The sequence below is a fragment of the Saccostrea cucullata genome, unplaced genomic scaffold, assembly GCF_032062105.1.
Source record: "Saccostrea cucullata isolate Sc308-1 unplaced genomic scaffold, CSIRO_AGI_Scuc_v1 ctg72, whole genome shotgun sequence".
Classification (NCBI taxonomy): Eukaryota; Metazoa; Mollusca; class Bivalvia; order Ostreida; family Ostreidae; genus Saccostrea; species Saccostrea cuccullata.
Genome location: NW_026918900.1, coordinates 1,195,754 through 1,221,343, shown reverse-complemented (window position 1 = coordinate 1,221,343; position 25,590 = coordinate 1,195,754). Strand labels below are relative to the sequence as shown.

General features: G+C 30.5%; 2 protein-coding genes across 2 annotated transcripts; both read right to left on the bottom strand.

The window, feature by feature from the left end:
* Positions 1–2,751: 2,751 nt before the first annotated feature.
* Positions 2,752–3,776, bottom strand: LOC134275102 (uncharacterized). Its single transcript, XM_062757353.1, has 2 exons — positions 3,651–3,776; positions 2,752–3,477 (listed from the first exon to the last, which is right to left on the bottom strand). Exons 1-2 carry the CDS (start codon positions 3,741–3,743, stop codon positions 2,782–2,784), a joined length of 789 nt encoding a protein of 262 aa, XP_062613337.1. The 5' UTR covers positions 3,744–3,776; the 3' UTR covers positions 2,752–2,781.
* Positions 3,777–4,246: 470 nt separating this feature from the next.
* LOC134274876 (transcription factor EC-like) lies at positions 4,247–7,641 on the bottom strand. Its single transcript, XM_062757124.1, has 5 exons — positions 7,618–7,641; positions 7,241–7,459; positions 6,914–7,012; positions 4,835–4,976; positions 4,247–4,326 (listed from the first exon to the last, which is right to left on the bottom strand). Exons 1-5 carry the CDS (start codon positions 7,639–7,641, stop codon positions 4,247–4,249), a joined length of 564 nt encoding a protein of 187 aa, XP_062613108.1.
* Between the last annotated feature and the right edge of the window lie 17,949 nt (positions 7,642–25,590).

The window sequence follows — 25,590 nt, the reverse complement described above, 5'->3', positions numbered from 1 at the left end:
AAATAATTTAATTGAAACTCAAAAACCTGTAAAATTGGTTCACAGGTCAAATGTAACATGATTAAATAAACAGATTAATCATTATAAAATCGAATAGAAACTAATTAAAATTCGCAAAGTAAATCTGCTCTAGGATAATGATACTTATGATTCCACTAATAACTTACTTTGAAAGATGGTTGATCGATTGTTATTGTAAAACGCCTAGTCAGCAATATCTCATCCATATGTCGGCTGTTGAAAAGATGGTAATTGGTAATTGGATACAAAATATCCAATAGGTAAATTAGTCGAAAAAAAATAATACAAGCTAATATTTGATTCCTTTTCCTAACTTTGGCCCTTGAGTATCACGTTCAATTTATATTCTTAAATTTTTTGGATGATTTGGATAAATCGATTGTCGGTATGCTTTATGTGATTTATGGTCAAAACAGCGCATCGGTGCCAATTTGTCCTACATTTTCCTAACATGTAGAGGAAATTCAATAATAATATTCCATGTTTATTTTCTTCATGTGTCGATCTTTTTTGGGAAAAAATAATGTAAAATAATAAATGCTTTTAATGAGAGTAGTATTCCCGAACGAACTTTTGAAATCAACTCGTAAAATCTCTTCAGGTTCATAGATACTCTGATAAGAGAGATAACTCTTAATATCACAAACGTCTATTATTTCTTTATAAATTTGTCAAGTTGAAGTGTCTTTCTTTTTTTTTGTCCAATTATGCCCGCAAGATATGCTATAATTGTTTATATTTTACTTATAAAATACATTTCTTTTGGAAAATCATTAAGGTTAAAGCAAGATTTTATACTGTGGTTTCTTCAATAATCGTGGAGCACCAATTTTCGAGGATATCGTTGTTGAGCAGATCCACGAAATTCAATGTTCGTGGCATTAAGAAATTTGCTTTTCATTTGTATAGGCAATGCTTTTATCCACGAATTTACGTATCCTCAAAAACGTATGTTTTACAAAATCCACGAAAATTGATACCAACGAAAATTGATGAAACCACAGTATGAGTGAGCAGAGGGTTTATGAACCATAAACTGTCATCTTTACATGTAGATCGTATTTTAAAATTGAAACAAAATAGGTATATGTTAGTATATTTGTATTATGAAAATATTATATTTGTATTAATTGAATAGACCCAACGAGAGAAAATAAAACTATTTTATCAACGTATTATCTCAGATTCCCTATAGACAACAAAATATATATTTAATTGTTTTTTTATGAGAAAATAAAACTATTTTATCAATGTAATATATATATAAGTGGTACTATCAAACAGTTAGTTGGTTCGAAAGAAATTAGGTTAACCGATTGACAATACACTATTCGATTAGAAAAAAACAACTCTTGATGTGGTTTATAACTCGATATATAGATATATCAACTACGTATAACAAGTGTTAGTTCCATTCTTATATTGATACGATGTATCTTTCGACGAATTACGAGAAATATAGTAAATATATTCTGAAAGTCCAGGAAAAAAACTGAGCGAATTTTTACACAATATTGACACTTTTATAGTAATATCTAAAAAATTTACATCATATACCCCCCTTTTGAGGTTCTTTTCTGAAAATTTAAGATAACTTTGACCTATTTACTTAAATTCTGCAAAAGTTTAAGACTTTAAAAAAATTTTCTTGCTTCTTAAATTTTCAATGCCAGAAAAAGTCACATTTTGTGAGTGCTGAAAGGTCAAATAATTGATTATTGGAAGCAATTTGAAACTTTTTCTCAGTCACAATTTTATAGTGTCTTTTTAAGATAGACTTACAGTTTATTTTGTTCCATGCTTTATTTGGAACATAAATAGTTTATATGACTCACAATGACAAGTTCTATTTTATCGTGTCGACCTACCTAGCCTGTATTTTATTTTATCGTGTCGACCTACCTAGCCTGTATCCTACAGTGTCTTGCATTTATCCTTTCACTTTTCTATTTATCATCTTTGTTGTTGCGTTTGTCAGGTTCCTGTGTTTTTTTAGATATAAAAATATAGCAAGAGAGTAAATGGTGTGAGCAAGCTCAAATTAACATTCGGTCTAAAAAAACTATCAGTTTTTCATTAATTTTATCGATATTAGGTTATGATTGTTTTATTTAGCAAGTAAAAAAATCTTTATATACGTAATGCGAAGAAAGAAAATTGACAGGTAATCTAAATGCAAATGCGCAATGATTTTACATTTTATTTAACAATTGTACCCGTTTGACTGTAAGAATATTTCACACTTTTAGTTTTAAAATAAAAGATAAATAATCAAATATAATTCATTATTTTCTTACTTTACGTCTAACATTTTTTGGAATACATTTGCAAGAGTTTTAAATGAAATCCTTTCCTAAAACTCAGTTAAAAGTCACAATCCAAATAGTAAATTATTTAGTTATTTACACAGTAGATGTATTACTGCCATCACAGACAAAAAAATTGAAATGTATTGTTTAATATAGCAATCAATATTGTAATCAAATATCAAAGTATCAAACAGTGATCAAGCTCGAAAGTCCATTGGGAAAACACAAATTGAAAGCAGAGAAACAAAGACCTCAAAACATATCAGATGGATCTGATGCCATGGAGGAGTAACCATCCCTTACGGACCGACATACCCACCGTTTGTTCCTTGTCATGTTTTGGTAAATGATTATAATACATAAACGATACAACTGATATTATTTGACATTTCTACTCAAAATGATTTACATGCACTGCAAAATATATCTCGGAAAGAATTATGACCCCATTTTACCTTCGTAACAAAGTTTCAAGGATATCGGTGGTCACATATATTTGACCTGCTGACCCTTTCTTTTGTTTTTCATTCAAATGAACAGAACCAGAAGTGAATGCACAAGGGTCTTCCTCAGTTGCATTTAAGACTTTGCCTTTTGTAAATGAAGCAATTGAAGTACCGTATTTCTTTAAAGGAAAATCATCATCGGTTAGATCAAGAAAATCAATGTCTGTTACTTCACTGGTGGACTTTTTAGAGTGTTTGCAGGTCTTAAATCGTAGTTTCTTATTTTCATTGTCTATTGAAGGTTTTAGGCACTCTGGAATGTCATTTTTCTCTATAGAGTTCCTGGTTTTGACACTCCTTCCTAGACTTGAATGAACACTATTATCCGAGATTAAAATAATTTCTCCGTTTTCTGGTTTACCACGTAATCTTTTTTTGCATTGACTGTCTTGAAATACAGATGTCTTTGAAGTACAATTAGTAAAAGTGCAACCTATTTGTTGTGAGTTTACAATTGGCTTCAAATTCTTAATAGCAGTAGATGGTTTGTCAGTTGATTTAGCTGGAGTGTTGTTTTTTCTCATTTCTTCCACCATAGATTCAAAAGCACATGTCACTCCTTTATGTAGCTTGTTCTTCTTTGTTTTCATGCCATCAACTTCCTCTTTTATTTCGTTCAATTTCATCTTTACTTCTAATTGCTAAGATAAAAACATTTGAAACATGCCATATATATTAGTGTTCTTAATAAATGAAAACGAGAAGTCGATATGCAAAACAATTTTGCCATCTTTTTGCCCATGTCTAAATCAGAACTACATTATAATACAAAGATGTCAATCCTATTTTTTATTAGAAGACGAGGTATACTTACACATACTCTTGTTAACAATTTCACTACCACGTTCTTATATTTAGACTCCAAGTTTCTGTTATGTGCTTCAAGAATCTCCTTCTCTTTCTTCATTTTCTTTATATATTCCACAGATGCTTTAAGTGTCGATCCTTTATTCAATGTCATAATGCTAGAAAAGTAAATATGTAGTATATTTTAATGAAAAATAACCTAAAATAATCATTGGAAATAGGGACTCTTTGAACAGGCCTCTGGATTCTTTTTTTTTTGGAATCATTGAAAATTTGTATACTTTTTTATCTTAAATTTTATTTTTTTAAATTTTTATTTTAGCCTTTGAATATATGTGTATCATGTGAAGAAACAGCAGGTATTTCGATCAACAATGTCTTTGTTTCGGAAGAAAAATATCAGGGATATTTCATTATCTTCTCTGATTTCTGTAAGCGTTATTTGTAGAACTATTACAGTATCTTATTCTGGCAGGGTGGTGAACAAAATTCTATGAAATATTTAATCCACGTTTTTTTTTTTTTTTTTTTTTTTTGCTTCAGCTAGTCTTCTATAGATGCAAAGTTATCGAATGTTACAATCTGACATGCGATGAAAAATATTTACCCATGAGCTGGTTTGGGCAAAAGTGATGCCAGTTCCTTTATTCTATCATTGATATGGAATCTTCTTCTACGTTCGACTAACAAAACAAGAAACAATATTTATTTATTAAACATTACTTTTTTTAAATTTCTAACATGGACAGATACTGACCATCTAAATAAGCAACCTTGCAATGCTAGGGGTCCTGAGTCAACACGTTGCCGTTGGACCCATGGCATATTTCTTTAATATTCCTAGGCCGGCTAAGTGACGTTATTTGGAAAAATTACAAATCTTGATTGTTTTTCTTATCTCTCAACCAATCACATCAAGCCATACTATGAATAACAACATTTCAGGTGTCAACTGACTTCTTTTTATTTACTTTATCTTACTATTTATGAAAGCTTTAATTTTATTGCTGCTTCTCTATGAGAGACGCGCCCTAAAATATCTGATGAAATATGCCAGGAGTTCAACGGTAATGTGTTGACTCAGGACCTCTTGATCTGGCATTGAGAGGATGCTTAATAAAATTGTAAGAAAAAAGTATTATTTTTACAGAGTACATATAAATGATAAAGAGAGAGAGAGAGAACCATTACTTATATTATGCTTCTCCTTCCGAATTCTCTCTTTTCTTAATAGCGGCTCTTCTAACTGTTTGGCAGAATTTCTTGATTGAAAACTGGATGTTGAGGGATTTCTCTCATTAGCATTGCAACAACTTGTAAGATTGCCTTTGTCCTGCAACGTAAGGAAATAGAGTGAGATGAACTATTCATCACTATAAAAATAAAATGTTATCAATTTTAAAAAATTACATAATTTATATATAAATTAAATTATTCATGATTGCACATGCTTTGTGACGAGCGGGGTTGCGGAAACTGACGACATTTACCGAAGCCGAAGTATGGTATTACGAGTTATCTTTCTTGGTCTAGCTTTATCCAACTTAATAACATGACCTAACTCAATGAGTTAAGTCGAATTATTCATTATATTTAAATGTCATGGAGAATAAATTTCCCTATCCCAACTAAAACACCAACATCCTTAGAGCTCAGTAGCTGAGTAAGCTTGTACATGTTTCGAGATCTGAAATAATAAGGTTTTTAATATTTTCTTCTTAAAGAATCATATACAGGACATTGAAGTAAAAAATGATATTCATCATCGATACTGTGATTATTACAAAATTTACAAATTACAACAGTACTAGTATTAATGATATGTCATAGATGCATGTAGATGAACTTGTCATGTTCTACATTTGTTAATTATAAGAAAGCATTGTTGCAGGGGATCAAAGAAAACTTTGTTTTATTTGTAAGGTAGCTATGTTTGTACTAAATGAGTTTTAATGTAGCATTAAGCTCAATGTTCATGACTTTCTCAATATATTGTGCGATTAAGTAATTTCCAAGTCCCGTTCTAAGCAAATTATCTTAACACCCCTTGCCCAATTATGTTTAGAATGTAATATATTTTTAGCATTATGCAATAAATTTTCATAAGAAGATTTCAATATACAGTTATTTGTACAGTACAAAGTAATTTACACCAGTATCAAATTTTCATAATTCTTATTTTCCTGGTTATGATTAATGGACAACAAACGTATTCACCATAAACCATGTAACAACTAGATCTTTTAATTCCGAACAGGTTTTAACTAGTGTACTAAACATAATATGAAAACAATCCTTTTCAGGTGATTTGTGATCAAAGCCCAAAATTTCTCAATCATAGTTTAGAACACTTAATATACATATGTATTAAACAACTGACAATGTATTTCTGCATTAAATTCAAACATTCGAATATTTCCATTAAACTTTTCTGCCTGAATTCAAAACATTTTTTTCTGAGCATTTTAAATTAATTGCTAATTTAAAGGTCCCAAAGATCGGACTATAATAAAATTAATTTTAATCTCTGTCTTTGAATAACATGACAAAAATAACAAATAAAATTAGTTTGTATGCACACAATATTTATTTAATATTAAACTATTAAACATGCATTTGAAAGAAATCTATCCTACCTCTTCGGAATCCAAACGCTTAAATGTGCATTTTTAATAAGTTGTATGATTGCTCAGGTACAGGTAATAAAGTATGTTAATTCAAATGCACTTTAAACAATTTTATTTGTCAGAAGCCTGATTAGATTCCTCTCTTAATTAGTTTTAATGTGAAAGATTAATCAAACCCGTGAGACACGAATTGTCGTATATCAAACTTATCACTTGTCTTCTGCTGCAAAGGAACGCTGAGAAATCAATTGACCTGGTGACCTTTTAGCCTTTGAACTTGATCTTTGACTTGAACTTTTCATAAAAGTGCATAAAACATATAGGTAATGAAACCGTTTAATTTTACCATTCAGGAACCGAAATGAACCATGGTGATAACTTATTATCATAAAATATTATAAAACAAATATTCCTAGATATGAATTTGAATAATAGAGGCGTACCTTTACTCTTTAGATCACATTATATATGTAATTGACACACTATCAGATTTTTTTTTCTTTGTAGGCAAAAACATAAACCAAGGCAGCAATAGAATACACATGGAATAATTTCATTAGCAGAATATCATTTGTTTTTAATAATATCTTAACAGTTTTTATAGAATAATATTTTTATTTGAAATGAAATAATACAGGCATACCTTATCAAACTGTACGACTTGATCAACACAGTGAAGTTTCTCTTCTTCTGCTCCATCCATTTGAATAGATTTCAAAATATCGTCAATAACATTGTCCACCTAAATAATGACTGATTTATTTAAAGTATGATTCAACTAATAAACTGGTGAGTATTTCCAATTGCAAATCTATTTTTCCTTAAATTTTATGTCGAAAAAATACTCATTGTTCCGGAGAAATATAAGAAAAAAAACGATTAACATGAAGGCTTTGAGAATTGTTTTGGTCATTTTTGATTGATTTCCATCCAAAACCATTCTTCATATCTTAAAATAAATTCTTCGTACGTCTTCAATTTCGGTTATATTTCTTATAGTTTCATGTAAGCCTTGAGAAAGCCTTGGAATACTAAAGACGTCAGCGCACTCTTCTTCTTCTAAGGTCGAAAACATCTCTTCATCCTCGAGAAGGTCATCAGTTTCCTCTTCTGGGTAAGAAGATGGTCCCTCAAATACTTCTTCCGTTATGTTTTGGTTTCCCAAAGATGTTTCCTCTTGTTCTGTTTGCTGAATATATATATATATATGATATAAATATGTATTTAACAAAGACTGGTGCAAATACACTTCTCATATAAACCTAGTGAAAGAAAATATGGTCAAATCTGTATAAATTAATGTATAAATTTATTAAGGGACCAGACGTCATAGCGTGATAGAATCACTTGGCAAGATGGTCTATTCTTCATATTTCTAATCACAATTAGACTGGTTTAGGAAATTTTAAGTTGATAGCGATAAAACACAAAATAACATTGAACCACATGGATGTTTTTTTTTTCATTCGAAAGATGCCCATATGATCTTCTCTCGATTTAATTCCGAATTCCTTTGAGGGTACGTGAACTGAAAGAAATTATACCGACGCTTTTGAGCCTCACATCTTTAAGAACTCGCGGAATAGCAAGATTTTTCTCAGTTACAATCAATTTTATATCTTTACGAACATATGTTTGTTACGAACTTTGTTGGTACATTTTCCTTGTCATAATGGGGAAATACATTGTAACGGAAAAATCCGTCGAAAATTCAGTGTGAAAAATAGCAAAACAATTAGTATGAAAAAGTCAGCCTTTGACTTAAAATGATACATTTGACAACAAACTTTACAGCTTGATGGGTTATTCTCATATTTCCTTCAAAACCAACCTCAGGTCATTAAATAAAGTACAGGTTTTCAAATGTGTTTGAAGTTTGGATCGATAGGCTCTGCATTTGGAGTCATTTATCACTATTGATATGAGAATGTCAGTATTCTGCTATGAGAAAGTCAAAATGTCTTTCCAATCTTAAAAAAATAAATATGTGGTCACAATAACACTATTTCATGTAAATGCCATGATAAATCAATTCAACCGATGTAGCAGTAAATATATTAATATTTTGTTTTGTATATAAGTGTCTGGAATCTAAATTAGCAATTGTGTATATTATCGTATCAGGTTTTGCGTTTATTGTGAAGACCGTTTATCCTGTCGTTTCGAGATCGTATCCTATTGTACCGTGTATCATGTCAGGAATACCGTTGCTGGTACTGAAATACTTACGGTATTCTTAATTTTATCAAAGATAATAAAGAATATGTCAAAATATTAAAGCACAGATTTTTTTTATTTTTGGATGTCGTTGGTCTTAATTTGTCGCGCACGACTAGGTACTATCATGGAATCGACGACAACCAAAAAATAAGAAAAATCTGTGCTTAAATATATTTAAATATTCATTTTCTTCTTTAATTTCTCTTATTCATTGTTAATGTCATAAATCTTTATTGTAAATTGAGCGCCTTTCAGAACCAATGTACACGTGCTTAATTATTGTATAAGAAGTTGTGACGTTGGAAATTTAAAAAAAATGCAAATGGATATTTCGAAGCGCAAAAGGCAATGTATGGTGTGATATGCAAAATTAGGCAGTTTAATCTCCCCTACGAATGTTAATTGGATTTGTTTGATAAAGTAGTTTTACCAGTATTGTTATATGGCTGTGAAATATGGTGGTATGAAAATATCGATATTATTGAACGAGTTCATTTACGTTATTTAAAACATATATTGAATCTGAAAAGTAGCACTCCAAGTTATATGTTTTATGGAGAAACTGGTAGGTTTCCATTACATATAAATATTTACTCAATAATGTTATTGGGCAAAACTTGTGAATTGAAAAGAAAATAAATTGTGTAGAATACTGTATACAGGGTTATTTTCGCCCCGTGTTATTTTCGCCCTTTTACACTTGCAGACAATTTTGCCCCGTTTTAAATTCGCTCTCTCAAAGTTTTGTTTAAGTACCTATACTGTATAATATGAATTCGCACCGTTTTAAATTCGCCTAAATGAGGCTAGGGCGAAAGGGGCGAAAATAAAATGGGGCGAAAATTTCCCTGTATACAGTAGTATACATGTATTTACGTAAACAACATGATAAAGATGAAATGAAAAACTCTTCGATATCACTTGTACAAAAGATTTTTGATAGATGTGGTTTATCAAATATATGGTATGAGCACGAACAATATTTTTATAATGTAGAATGGATAACTGCTACAGTCAAACAAACATTAAAAGATCAATATATTCAAAAGTGGAACAGTGAAGTTCAAGAACCTTCAAAAAGTTTAAGTTATAGAATTTTAAATTTTGAGTGCGAAAAATATTTAACACTTTTATCATTTAAATTTAGGAAAAACTTTTGTTAAGTTTAGAACCACAAATCACCACCTTCAATTGAAACAGGTAGATGGAATGGTACTTAAAGAAATGAAAGAGTTTGTAGCTTATTCAGTAGTAACCAGATAGGAGATGAGTATCATTATATTTTAGAATGTAGTGCTTTAAACCAACTAAGGAAAGTTTATTTGAACCAAAAATTTTGCTCTTATCCAAATATTATCAAGTTTTGTGAAGTCATGTGCCAAAATGATGTTGCTTAATTATCACCTTCTGCTTGACCCACTGTATTATATGCATATATGTTTTATATGTTTCGTACCTCATGTACCATTTAAATGGTTTTGAGTGAATAAATTGAATTGAATTGAGGAAAAAAAAATTAATTTTAAACATTCAATTGTTATAATTTTACAATAATGCAATGGGGTAATTGTTTTAAATCAAACTGAGCTTAGGCAATTTACATTTTGGTAATTTTAAAGTATTAAAAATGCATATAATTTGTATTCTACTGTGCTGTGACAAGGTTTCGCGTGGTTATAAGGTATAGTTTGTTGTAAATTCCCAATGGATTTCGTAAAGAAAATTATACTGAATGTAAATGTAATCCTTGTAAACAGTCTATGAACTTAAACAATAAATAAAAGTCTCTTTTCTTCGGACTATATTAAATATGAAAATGTAATAAAAAAATTCGAACCGTGGTTTTGCCTCTATTGCAATGACCTTTCGGAGAAAAAATTATTGAATTTTTTTTTTCATTCTAATTTTTTTATCCAAATAAAACTACATATCCTTTATGAAGCCATTCGTTCATTGAAAGGCGTGGTAAAAAGAATTTAAGGCGGGAGTGAAAGACATAGAGAGACATTGAGAAGTGGTCGGGGCTTAGAATAACTATTATTTTTGTGGTTTTAGGTTTATAATAAAGCAATTGGCGGTTATGAAAATTATCATGCAAGCAAAAGATTTCCATGAAGAGAAGCTATTATTAACGTCCAGTCCTAAACATAAAACATCATAAAATTCATACAGTACAGCACTTTTTCTCGAAAACGAAATCATTTGAAGACTTCAAGTTTGTTAATAATTAAAGGTCACACAAAACGATTTCCCTTTGATTTATATACGGAATCTGAGGTCATCGGAGCTATTTAAAAAAAACAAACCTGAAAATATATATTGTTTTTATGCAAGGTAGCGACAGTAGAGCCGACCACGAGAAAGAACTTCAACTGATTCAGCTTATCTCCATTTGTTTAAGGACTGATGATACAAACAAGCAAAAATTTTGAAAATAAAAACCTGGGTCATGTTTAAATGAATAAAGTGAATGAGTTTCACCGAGGAGTTTTTAATTTTTTTTCAAAATTTAATAATTTGTTCAAAGATGTTTTTTAAAAGCCATTGAATTTTTGGAAGGGTCTTATATGTTTTATCTTTGTAATTTTGATTGGATCAGTGTCGTCAATCAACACCGTAATAATCGATCGCTCTCTCTCTCTCTCTCTCTCTCTCTCTCTCTCTCTCTCTCTCTCTCTCTCTCTCTAATTTATCCTTTCTCATTAGAGTTCTTAAAAGAATCTCTTCATTTTTTGAAAACACTTGCAGATATTTTGTTTTTTTTTTTTCAAATCAACATTTCTCTCAAACAAAATAATACACAAATGATGATGATGTTGATGAGGATAATATTAATTAGATTAATACATCGTAACAATAAATTGTAATAATAAAATTATGTAAGTTATAATAAAATATTTCCATGTAGTACAGTTTAAACGTAACAAAACTTCTTAAGGCATTATAATCATCTAGCAATACTAGTAGTTCCCTACCGACAAGAGTAATGTGAAAAAATCGAAAATGTTGTGAGTAAAAAAAAATCATTGAACCGGGACAAAATGCAAGCTTAAACTCTAAGTCATAAAGTAAAATTCATTTACCCCAAAATCAGATAAATATAGCTGAAAGCTTCTTGGAATAAAATCGGAAAACACTGCAAGAATTAAAAAGACAGTAGCTACGTCCAAAATCATGACATTGGAATGAAATGCAAACTTCTTCTGTTACTCATGAAGGTAAAGTCACAGACCGAAACTCAATTTATTATCTGCAAGTGTTAAGAGAAAAAAATGAAAACCAGGTGAGACAGACTGACAGTTAGATAGACAGCTAGACAGACGGGCCGACAGAGTGGGAGGAAACCTTATACTCCCTTCCGTTTTCACCGCTTGTATACTTATAAAAGTAATTATGGCATTTAATATCAGAAAATAGTCGTTTAAATGCCTTTGTTTTCATTTAAATGAATTTCCCCATTTTATGATACAAAATCACTTTATACACTGTTATTATCACTAGGGATTATTTTTAAAGTCCGACATTTTAACACATGGTTAAATTTATGTAAACCTACTAATTTTACAACTTCTAGTGGTAAAGAGAGTCAAGAGAAGCAAAGCTTAAAATGTAAGTTCGGGATGTACATGTAATTATGTGGATAAAAATGCTTCGTTTGGAAATTGAAATACAAGGTTCTTGAAGTCTACATAAAGTCAGCAATTCTATAATGACCCAGACTAGATATAATGCTTTCAAAAATACTTAACAGTAAACAGGTTTGCAAAACTTCACTTAAACGGTGCGTAAGTATTGACAAAATGACAGAAAAAATTAAGAGGAACACACTACATTACTTTAATGTGAAGTAAAAAAAATATTTTCATTACAGATAACATATTGCAATATTTCGAAAAATCTAAAATACCAACAATAAAAAATCTTTTATTAAAGTGGTAAAATGTATATCTATATACTAATTACACAATATCTATAAGAAGTGCTTAAAAAACATGTTTATTTAATGCAAATCTTTCCTAGTAAATGTTGGGTATAAAATCGAATTGATTGCATTGAACATGGAGTCTAATTTAGAAGCTGGCTATTATCCATCCAACAGTTATACAACATACCTTTTCCTGCAAATCAAAAGGATTAATTTCAATTAAAGGGCTGTTCTCCAAATATTCTGGTGTTATCTCTGATAAATATTGTTGATCCATATTTTGGTAACTCCCATTGGAGCTTGCAATCCTTTTTTATCAAGAAACTTCGATGTAACGTCTTTATAAAGATGCAAAAGTTATGAAACAACTTCACGCCACGTGATCAGAGAACTGCCTTAAGTAGAGCATACACGTGTACTGCGTTGCTATTAATTCTATATAAAGATGAAAAAACGTTTATATATAATCTTTCTGATAAATCTTTGTAATGTCCATTCCAAAGAACTGGTGGTAACAATTAAAGATTTGTAAAGTTACCTGTAACTGGCTTCTAGTAGCTGACTACGGCAAATGGGTAAAGTTAGCAACCAGTACATGTAAATGGCCACTCGTAAATACGAATAATGGTAGTTTTTAGTTACCTTTGGTTACGACTTGTTAGTAGAACTAGCTACTACTAACTGGCTACCCGTAACGGACTTGAAAAGTTATTAAAGCTAGCTGCTAGTAACTGACTACAACATGTAAGTAACGCAAGCTATTATTTACTGCCTACTATTAACGGACTTGAAATGTGTAGAAATGTAAGTAGTTTCTAGAAATTGGCTAAACTACAAATATTGATTTGAAGGAAATAAAAATAATATTTTGACGTACTAGCTGAATTCACATTATTTGCACCCTGTTAATAGCTAATTTTACCCAGTTTTTGTAGCCAGTTACTAGTAGCTCCCTTTACTCACTAAACAATTAAGCTGTTATGTAAAAATAAAGATAATCATTTTATTTTCCATAAAACCAAAAATCAGGAGAATTGAATACATATTATTGTCATCTACCACAACTAACTATTCCTTCAAATAATTTAAATGTTTTATTTTTCATACAAATGATGTAGAATCTTAAATAGCATTTCATCTTTGTTGCTATGATATATTAGAAACGCTATTTTATATTTTAAAAAATGCAGCTTAGTTTTTTGACCCGAGTATGATTTTCAGAAGATTCTTTAATTAATCTATCTTTAAAGCATAGACTCAATTGGACTGCGCTTTTAAGGTCAATGAAGTTGCTCGTAAGATGAAAGTTGCAGTAGACTATAAAAGGAACTTGTAAATCAGTATCGATGTTGTAATATGCATAAACATGATAAATATTATTATTATTCAAAATGTTCAAGAACATTGCAATAATTTTAGATTTATGTTATAGGACTTAAAAGAAAAAAAATGTGTTTTGTATAACACTGATGCCTTCATATGGGCAAACTCTAAGGTCAAAATCAAAATATTAAATTGTTGGTATATGTAACCAGAGGAAGATCTTGTCACACGGAATACACCTATGAAATAGGAAAGCTCCAGTGATAACGGTTCAAAAAATTATGGTCAAGTTTAAAATTGTTCAGAAGTGGGCCATAATCTAAGGTCAAAATGTCAAATATGTTTATACCAAAAAAAAAAAAAGGAATACACCTATAAAATATGAAAGCCCTGGCGCCCTTTACTGAAAAGTTATGCCTATAGTTCGAAAAGTTTTGGTAAAATTGTGTAAAACTTTAAGGTCAAGAATAAAAGGTCAAATTTGGTGGTACAAACAAAAAGGTTTTATCACAAGAAATACACCTGTAAAATATGAAAGTCATAGCCCCGCCCACTTAAAAGTTATGGGCAATTTTAAAGTTTTTGCACACAAACAGACAATCAGATCTAGATAAATAAACAGGAAGACGGACAGATAGGGTATAAAATTATATACATCCGACACGGGGCTTCGGTTTTTAAGGTCTCATCGAAAGGACCTGCAACTTTCACCTCAAAGTGTCAAGAGCATGGGGAAGGCACAGTTGCTACCCACTTTTTATCGACTTAGGTCACTTGCATTTCCGAATACGCAATGCTTGGCTAAGAAACGGTTGCTACCTATTTCCTACCTAGTTACACTCCAGCCGATTTTTGCTAGCGCTCTCGAGCGCTACCAACTACGTTAGTCCAAATTCCTCGAATAAGCATGCTCAGCTTCACCGTCGTGCATTCTGGGAAAACTGTGAAAAACTACTACAGATAGACCGTACGATAACAAATTTGTTGTATCGTTAAATAACTTTATTTATTGTGTATCTTACACTTTAAATTTAACAACATAATTGTAATACTTCAAATTTCCCCTTTTCTGACGGAAAAGCCCGAGTCATTATCTTGTTGTTCTAAACAAACACAAGGAAGGTTTTATTTACGTCTACACAAAAAATCAAATATATATTAAGGACAAATCCATTAATATTTATATTTAAAAAAACTTTCTGTTTAATTAAACAACTTCAACAAAATCTCTGGAAAAAAATATATGAAATTAAAACACAAAAAAAAAAAATAATTAAAGCAAAATAAATAACTTGATCACAGGCCTTCCTCTCTGTGTTTAAAAATTGCTATAAACTTGTCGAACAAATATAACAACCATCCAATCACAAAAAATAAATATATATTAAACAACAATAATTAAACAACTTCAACAAAATAAAAAAAAATTAAATTAATAATACAAATAAAAAAATTAAAGAAACAACAGGAATTCTTAAATATCCAATTGTTTAGAGATAAATTCTTAAATATTATTGCCAGCGGTGCTCTATTGTCTGTTTTCTATTGGTGAACTTAAATACATGTACGTCAACAAATTGTAAGATATTTTCAGAATTGCATTGGTTTCTTACAAAGAAATTAGCAGAAAAGTATGTGTCCTTATGATCTTTACAGGTTAGGATATACTCAAGGAATAAATACTAAACAAGACTTTTTTCTATGTAAGTTTGAAAAACAACAAAACATAAGGACGTTAAAAGTGGAAAAGCATTAAGTATGAATTATTTTAGGAGTTTAATTTTCGTTAGCCGATTGTTTTCCTTTCTATATTCTTTCGTGTAGATCATTGTAAAATAATTTTTCAAAAAAAGTCAGCGAATGGCTAAGACTAATAATAATGGATTACTCGCATTATTTCATGGTCTTATTTCGCATGGTGTTATAATTTGAATAGCCATGAGTTTTGACAGGAGTTGAAGCAGTTTTACAATGAAACGAAACATTTATATAAGATTTATTTTATAACAACTTAATTTTAAAATCATCTACATATCTTTTTTTACATAGAGGCCCAGTAAATCAATCTAATAATTGACAGGTTTGTTTTATTAATAATCCATCGTACTCAATATACGATATATGATTGGCTTATTATTTGTAATTGAAACATTTCCATAAAAATAAATAAAAAAAGACAGGGCGGATATTTATCATCTTGCACTAAAATACAGGTAATCGGAATGACTGCTCATCATTTGTGTTTAAATTTCGTTTTTATAACCGCGTAATATCTTAATAGAAATCTTAAGTTACAAAGATGAAAACTGAAACCAAAAAACAAAACAAAAAAAAAAAAAAAAAAAAAAAAAAAACATAAACAAAAAATAATCAAGAATTTCACTCCGTTTGATGTCTTTTTGAAAATTCAATATTGTTTTAATATCTAGTAGATAAATAATAATGGTTTATCTTGGAAATAAAGAATTTTTGATGGAAGAAAAAATGTCTTAAAATGTAGATTGTAGCAGCTTTTGTTTAGTAAAGTTGTATTTGTGGGTATTACTGAAAAAAATGTTAATTCATGTCAGGAGTGCAGTTGACAAATGAAGTATTGTAAAAAATAATTATAATAATATTTTTAATAGCCTGCATGACAATTAAGTGACACAAATTAAAAAACAATAACTGAAAACATTTTACGTAAAGCTTTAAAATGCCATATTAATCACAAGATAAATTATTAAAAGTTAGGTATTTGTGCTTACCTAATAATGACAGGAAAGCAACATTTGGAGTTTTGCTCCTCCGTATGGAAACATGATTCTCAGTGCATGAGTTTTTCGAATTTTATTTATCAAATCCCCCTCTTTTTTTCTGAATAAAAAAAACATACAGAAAAATCTTGAAAAATAATATAATTCCGCCTCAACGTTACTAATACAATTGAACACGTTATGAGGTAATTTTTATGTTTTGACATTCTTCTTTACCGATTTGCATGCTCTTGACCAAGAGTGCAACTAATATGTAAGGGCTTTTGTTGAATAGAAATATTTTTGTTATGTCTAAATGTAAAGGGGAAGCATGCACGTAGCAACAGGGGGAGGGGGGGGCAGGGGGGTGCCCTCCCCATTTTTTTCCCAACATTACCTTTACTATTGAAAATTTCAGTTGAAAGGTTGGTTGGCCCGCCACTTCTTTCCTTTGTTTTTGCTTGTCAACTTACTTTTACAGGTAAGTATAAAAAAAATTTCTCTGGCTGCCCCCCATACTTTCAAAAACGATGCTACGTGCATGGAAAGTCGATGAGTAGAATGCTTACGCTTTACCTAAATTGGTCAAAGTTTTTTAAGTAAAATATATATAATAAAATATACTTTTATATTGTTATTATTTTGTTTTTAACATAGGTAAACATTGGATAAAAGTCAAATTATGATTTATTTTTTTGTGTTTAAACAAGGAAGATTTGACTTTACTATTAAAATTGCACAATCTTCTCATTTTGAGTCTTTTTCGCCTAACACTTAGAATTGCACCAAATTAATGACGTCAAATTTCCAGGATGGTTCTCCTTTGTGCACTACTGCTGCACAATTTTCATATTTATCTACACAACGCATCTTAACGCCATTTAAAAAAAAAACATAAAATTTTTGGGAACAATAAAGTCCAAACCGTACCTTCTTCCTTCTCAAAGTCATCAAAGGGAAATTAATGGTAAAAGATTTCCGTGCGTGATTTTAAAGGTACTTGGACACAGATTTGAAGTTATTATTTTCTCTATAATATTACGACTTATATATTTTAATAGCATTTCACACAAAAATTAATTAAAAATCTTATTTCGGTTAAGAGATATTGAAATTTTAAATTTTTCGGCGGGTTTGATTGACATATCCTTGCACTCTTACAAATTTTATTCTTAATCCTTAGGAAAAGTGGCAATCTTGTTTTGTATAAATGAAAAAGTTATTAATACTATAATCCAGAAAATTCAGACAAAGCAAAACAAACACACAATATATTGTCAGTCCGTGCAGTTGTGGTAAGCAGACTGTGACGATTGAACGAACCCGGTGAATTCTAAATATAAACAATAACAGAACTTGTTTACAAAAACTGTGTACATAACACGAGTGTGCTCGAAATTCTGCAATTATTATTTTGTTGGATTTAAACATTTTAAAGGTAAGAAAGGAAAGTTTTATCGTAATAGAAAAAATGTTCAAAGGAAAAAGTTGAATAATGTTTGATTGAAACAACCGGTAAACTTCCCTAATCAAGTTGTGTGGATATTTGCAGTGAAATATTTTACTATCTCGCTGAGATGGTTAAGAATACCATAAGCTTCGATTGATTCAAAGTTACACTTTTTTCGGCCTGTACAATAATGATTTCTTATATAAAATTGTTTATTGAATTGTATATAGAAGTCTTTCTTTCTTCTGCTTTATTTTAGTTTAAGTGATCATAAAGGTTTAAGCTACGTAAAAATTTATCATAATAACACGTCTTGACAGCAAAATAAAATTTTCGAAAATGCAGCTCATATTGCTTTAAATAAATACCAAATCTTCACGGCATGTAACCAGTAATCTAGTAATGCTAACAATAACTCTGAATTTTCGTGAACCTAGCGGATATTTTAGGCATGTTTCGTAGCTGCCTTATTATTATAACAAGTTAAATAATGTTCAATTAAACAAGGGAACTGTCCAGTAATATAGCTAATTCTTTAGCTTCCGTTTTATTAAATAAAGCACGCACACACACATAAAAATTAAGGTGATAATGGACAGTATTCAAGCTCAAAAGTCCATAAAAGAATACAAATTTGGAGCAGAACAAACACGGACCTCCATGGAGGAGCTAACATTCCCTGCCGACCGGTCGCGCCCTCTGCATGCTCCTTTTCATGACCGGGAAGAAACGGAAAATTCAGTTTGTAAATATTGGTCTTTTAGTAAGTATGAAAAAGCCAGCCAGCATTTGACTTCATGATAAATCGTATTTGCTGACAAGGTCATTGTGTCGACCATAAAACTTACGAAAAAGATGACTTCAAACGAGACTGCTGATAGTTTTGTTTCATTAAATTGCCTGTCATTACACTACCTCGTATCAGAAATGTTCATAGAGCATGCGCTTGCGTATCGCATCAACTGAAAGATATTAACCCCCTATGCAGGTGGTGAATGTATATCGCTGCATTAGTAAGGGAAGCTGCCTATTGAAAAGTTAAAGAATGACATTACGTTAATCATAAGGCTTCGTTTTTAGATAATCATTAATATATAATTAACGTCTTTCATTTTCAAATAAAATGCCCAAATATGAAGCAGATATGTCAGACTCTGTTTTCATTTTTTTCATTTGAAGCAGGCTTCTCCACAAGGGGTTTTACCATGGCGGCCCGCCATGGTTAATTTTATGTGCGCCATGGTTAAACGAGCTGCGCCATGGTTAAAATCGGCAGCCGCCATGATTAAATTTTATTGCATTTCAGTCCGACACCTACTTTTTTAATTACTTGAGTAGTTAATTGTGTACCTTGCATGCCTCGAAGGTAAGCGGACTGTGCTAAACAAACACGTCGTTAATCGGCGACTATGCTTTGAAGCATTACAATCAATGGAGAGACAATCAGCTGATCAGCTGATCAATATTTTGAGAATTCATTATCCTGTACACATGTGAATAATTTTGCAGAACTTCAACATATTCGAGCGCTACATGATTAGATAACGGGTTTATAAAAGATGACAATTAGCATGATAATCGTGATGCATGCGATTCAAGTTTCTGTGCCAGAAAAAATACTCTGTAAAAATTTAAGATTTTTCTGTATTTAGTCAATTTTCCATGCTCTGATTTTTTTAAAGCTTTAACTTTATTAACTTTCTGATAAAATGTGCATAGGCCTACGTCTCAGTTTTAGAGTTACTTCCTGTTGTTATGAAACGTCGCGTGGCGCTATTTTTATTACCGGGGCACGTGGAGAAGTAAACAAAACTTGGTGAAAAATGCAAAATCTAGAAAAATAGAACGTTTAGAAAAAAGGGACGCTGGTCCAAATATTCTTTTGTGTGTTAACTTGAAAAAATACTACCCATTCATCAGTTTTAGTAATATTTAAATAAACATGTTATACAACAGGCTACAACAATTCTTATGATTATTAATTTCTGAATAATATTGTCATGGTTACTGTATAAACAATTTTTCTTTAAATTCTTTCAGAAGGTTACTACAGTTTTGGACAAATTCTGGTTCATTTATGAAGTAAGATACAGGATAAATCCTTTTCAATTTTATTTTTTTAACTTTAAAAAGAGTAAGTTATTCCATTGTTTTGTGTTAATAATTGCAGTTGTTAAGTTTGAAAATTGTAAAACCAATCATTGATTAATGAAGATTAGGAAGTCTTACTCCAACAAGCATTCATGTTTTCGATCACATTTCGCCTTCGCGCAGCTTCCTCCATGGTTAAATTTTCAAATGTGGAGAACCCTGTTTGAAGTTCGTCGTGATACATCCTATCAACAAAGTATTTGAAATTAACATTGTTATACGTTTTGGATACATATATAAATGTCGAGGTGAAGGCCACAGCAAAAAATTGTCTTCTTATAGAATAGGGTATTGCCAATCGGTTAACCTAATTTCTTTCCAACAAATTTCTTTAACTGGTTAATTGTACCACTTACACATATTACTTTGATAATGTAGTTTTATTTTCTCTCGTTGGATCTCGTTTATATAATACAAATATAATAATTTTATAGTATAAATGTACAGACATATATTTTTTTCAATTTTTAAATATGATATGAGAATGCCAGTTTTACGAAACTGATTTCAAAAATTCCTTCGGGAATACAGGCATTTATATTTAACATTATTTGTTTCAAAAAATATTAGATCGAGATATAAATAAAACAAATAAAATAAATTAATATAGATTTTCCACTAATTTTTAGGGAAAACTGGCACCGATGCGCTGTTTTGACCGATACATGTAATCACACAAAACAAGCCGACAATTTCTCATATGAACCACAATTATGTCCAAATTTTCCCAAAAATGTATGAATGTAAGTTAAGGATAAATAACACAAACATTTTTTTTCTGAAATCAGCAATATTTCTCATATATAGATTTAAATTTAAATTAATAACCTGAATAATCATTAGCAAGTATAGTGGGAGAATTTTATAAGATTTTATGGAATTATATAGAAAGCAAAACATTGTCTCACATCTAAGCACCAAGGAAAACCCACATTTTCTTTATATTTCAGGGATTTATTATCTATGGCATTTCATCTCAAAGTTAAAAATTTGTGCAAAATTTTGTATGGAATTATATAGAAAGCAAAACATTGTCTCAGGGATTTATTATTTATATCATTTCATCTCAAAATCAGTCAAAAAATATATATCAATCCATCTTTTTGTTTGTGCTAAGGACATTGGCAAGGTTTCTGGTTTCCGTATATACATTTTCAAGAATTTTTGAACATGTTTAATGGTACTAAACATGTTTAATTCTGGTTCATTTAACCCACCAAGCCAGCCTTCCTATTTAGATTTTGTAGAATCAATGCTTTCACAATTCTCAATCAGAGTCAATGCATTTACTATGTAAAATGTTGATAAAAAAGGACCTACATAATTTTTAACCGTACGATTTCTTTAAAACCCATTCATTTCATAGACGTTTTGAATAAAATACATTGTTGTTTTCTTATATCCGATGGTATGTATATATTTTGGCTGAAAATGCAAAATATAGAAACAAGGAACAGAAATTCCAGCAGTGTTCGTTAATTTTGAATTACTTCCCTTAATATCTAATTATTATTCACAATGATCAAGGGTTTCTATCATGTAATTTACGTTAGTGGAAACAAATTGTCATAAATATATTTGTATGGATTTATTATAACTTTTATTCGTAGTTACTAAACGGTGCCTCCTTCATTTGACTTATAGAAGTGTTCTTATCCCGTTACCAGCCTAGCTTTCGCCTAACTTTCAGCACATGTCGCATCTTTGTCCGTCCCAGCATAGATAACTATGGTAAATGACGACCTGTTGACTGTCTATCCTTTTAGTTTACACAATGTATAACAAAGCTATCAGTGCTTTTTTTCTTGCATTATAGTTCATTCTATCCGTTAAAAAACACACGTGCTTTTGATTACCTCTGTTAACCCTTTATTTATTTCCACCGCCTAGAGAATTCCAAACGGGAGATCACTGACTGTTTTTATAAATGGAAAAACCTATGTATTAAACCTACAAACTCTGCCTTGCCAATTACCTTAACTGTTAAGTACCCTTAAACCTGTATATTATCAAGTGCCATAGTGTGTATTTTTTCAATGAAATTCAGTCAAATATAAGCAGGTAATTTTTCCTGACTAACCGAGTGCATAGTTTTTATCAGATAACCATCTTTCAAACTTAGTTATTAGTTAACCGATTGCCACAATGTATTATAAGTTTAAGTATCCGGTCGTAGCTTTACTTAGTTTCCATTCAATTTTATGCCAATGATAAACTATTTTTTACTATGTAACATTTGACCATTGCACTAATGTTTTAAGTTTTAAGGTCAAGATCTAGTTAATGTCTTTAAACTAACTTTTTGGTGCTAAACTATTATGACGTCTTAATCACTTTCAACTTACTTTTTTCCGTACACTACCACTCTAATAGAATAATGTAGAAAATAATTTGTTTTCATGGAATTCAAGTTGAAATTAAATGAAAGTAGTCCGGATACCTTTATTAAAAGTAATATTATTTTAAAGAAGAGGCCATGGACATACAAATTACCGTTTTCTGAAAGACTGTAAGCAATCTAGATACATTTTCTTTGTCAGATATGGAAAAAATCCCATATTCATGTCTGTATTTATCATTGTTTATTAATTTTACATTGGAAATGACAGTTTAAAATATTGATTTTTCATCTTGTTTACCAATAAAGTATGCCCCGAAACGCCTTATTTGACCTAGCTAAAGTTATAAAGCATCGTTTAAGGAATTTATTTCTTAAATTTGATATATCTGTAGGCACCTTTTATTTACTAGATCTTGACCTTAAGGACAGATGATACAGACAAAATTTTATCAAAAATTTTGAAACTACCATTTTCAGTGTCGTCTTTATACAAAAAGAATGAATAAGTTTCACTGAGTATCTTATATTTTTTGTTCAAAACTGAACGAAGATTTGACGTGGTAAAAAATTGTATCCATCAATAAGGTTTTAGAAAGAAATTTTGAACACTATGGAAAGTTTATAATTCCGTAATAATTTATATATTTAGTATTCTAATAATCCTTTTACCTACATATGTCAAGAAATAGGTATACCAATCCAGGGATTCATTTTCATTTTTTTCATCTGTCCTTAGATTTTGAATGTAAATTTATATTGAAATGTTTAAGGATAAACGCTTATCTGATTAAACAATAAATACTGTTTGAGTCATATAATTACCATATGTTGATTATAAATAATAATGATAATAATAATAATAAAAACAAATGTAAAACTTGGTCCGAAAAATACGAATTATCTTCAGTAAGAAGCATAATGTACACAAAATTAATTTTCATTTAACGTAATTTACATTTCATTTGTATAAGCTGAAATTTAAGGGACATGGACACAGTTTCAGCGAAAAATTTTCAAACTTAACTTTTCATTTTTTTTATGTTTACAAATATTTAACTAAGGTATTTCCAATGATCATCAAAAATGTGAATTTCAGTTGATGAGATACAAGAGAGATTTAGAGCACCAAACTAATGCTATGTAAACAGGTCCCATGCAGTGTTTTTGTTTACATAGGTTAAATATACTACCGGGGTACTATATGTTCGTTCAAAGCAGATTTTTTAATAATATAAAAGAAGTTAGTTCTTTATACAGTTAGACAGTTTCTAGTGATTTACTGAATCTAGTTTTGTTATAAATAATATATTTTTATATGTAAACAAAAACAAGGCACAAGTCTTGTTTCCATTATGAAGAATTTAAAGTTTTGTATCTACTTTGAAAATCAACAAACGGTTTTAAAATTTTGCTGAACATTACAATGGCCTTAGTTAAGAATTGTAAACATTAAAATTGGTTTTAAAAAATTCAGTTGAAACTGTGTCCAAGTCCCTTTAACTCATTATGCTTTAATTAGATACTCTGGATAACCTACATCTAATTTCTTATGTAGATTGACAAATTTGTTTCATTTATGAAAAAGAAATTAAAGTACAGTTACGTATACAGTGTCCCAAATCTAGATGAAACACTCTAGAAGTAAATACACAAAAGTTGTGCCAGAAGCAACTGTCTTTTGATTTAAAGATGATTCATTTTGACAATTAAGGTACTAGTATTTTACTTCTCATTTTCATTGAAATTGACATACATAAATCTTTCTTAAACTACGTTTTTTAAAGCCATCAAAATAGGTCAACTTCAATATTCACTTCAATCATTCAGTTTCAATGAAACAAGAATATCAGCGGTCTCGTTTAAAGTCATCATTTCGTAAGTTCTATGGTCGATACAATGACCTTGTAAGCAAATACAATTTATCATTGAGAAAATGCTGGCTGACGTTTTTCATACTAATTGTTGTCCATTATTGATACATTGAATTGTCGACGGATTTTTCCGTTATTTCCCGATCATGACAAGGAGCACACGGCGGATGTGACCGGTCAGAAGGGAATGCTCACGCCTCCTTTGCACCTGATCCCACCTCTAATGTTACGGAGGTCCGTTTTTGCTCTGCTCCTATTTTGTATTGTTTTACAGACTTTGATATTGAATACAGTTACTTATCTCCATATACTTCTTTTTGCTCCATAACGATTTCATTCGGGTGCCAAATAACTAACTAGATTTTTGTTTTTGATCAATCAAATGAACGATTGCATACCATGTGGTTAAATCCTTGATGTATTCAAATCTGCTTTTGAAAAGTGGGGGGGGGGGGGTATATAGTGATCAGCATGTCCGTTTGGTACCTTTTTTAGGTATTCATCTCTTATCCGCTACTCCTCTTTACCACTGAGTGAAATTTAATGAGACATTCACAGAATCTTTGCTATATGGTGCCATTGTGTACCTCCCATCGCACTAAAGTGGTGACAGATATTTTGGGTTTCCCATAGGAAAACAACGACACTATCATTCTTTCTATGACATTTAAGGCTACCGATCTCTTATCTGTAACGCCTCCTATACCACTGAAAAGAATTTATTGATACTTTAAATGAATAATGTTCGTTATCTCCATATGTTTTATTTCACAGATTCTTTATTATTCCCAATGCCATTGTACACCTTTTATTTTACTTTTTGATCTGACGCTTATTTCGGATTTCCTGATGCAGTACATGGACTTTGTCATTATAATCATATGGGAAACGGCGCGTATCATAAAATGAGCTCGGTGCTTACAGTACCACTGATTTTCTCTGTAAAGAAGTCGGGGAATTTTCCATCAACCGTCTTACATGTAAGTTGTTTAACTTCTAGTCGCAAAATTATGTATTACATTTTAAAAATAACAGTAACTTCAAATACATACTGTACACGAGAATATTTGGCGTACTACTAATTTTAGGGCCTGTGGCACAAGAGCCCCTGAACGCTAAAATTTATTGTGCGCTAACGGATATAATTTTTGTATGCGTTCTAATTGAAGCTTTCATATAGGTACATGTAAACCGGAACACGCGATTACGTAATGTCAAAAGGTCGTTGGATTTTTGTATACACATCAGCGTTTCGGGATCGATCGAGAAAGTTCTTCCAAATTATAATTTAATTAAACTATTGT

What these genes read in the sequence shown, in the direction of transcription:
- LOC134275102 (XM_062757353.1), bottom strand. Translation starts at nt 3,743, where the DNA reads ATGAAGAAAGAGAAGGAGATTCTTGAAGCACATAACAGAAACTTGGAG. An exon ending in AATTGTTAACAAGAGTATGT is followed by an intron (nt 3,478 to 3,650) that starts GTAAGTATACCT and finishes TTTTTATCTTAG; the next exon opens with CAATTAGAAGTAAAGATGAA.
- LOC134274876 (XM_062757124.1), bottom strand. Translation starts at nt 7,641, where the DNA reads ATGAAGAATAGACCATCTTGCCAA. An exon ending in ATATAACCGAAATTGAAGAC is followed by an intron (nt 7,013 to 7,240) that starts GTACGAAGAATT and finishes GTCATTATTTAG; the next exon opens with GTGGACAATGTTATTGACGA. An exon ending in GAAGGAGAAGCATAATATAA is followed by an intron (nt 4,327 to 4,834) that starts GTAATGGTTCTC and finishes TTGTTTTGTTAG; the next exon opens with TCGAACGTAGAAGAAGATTC.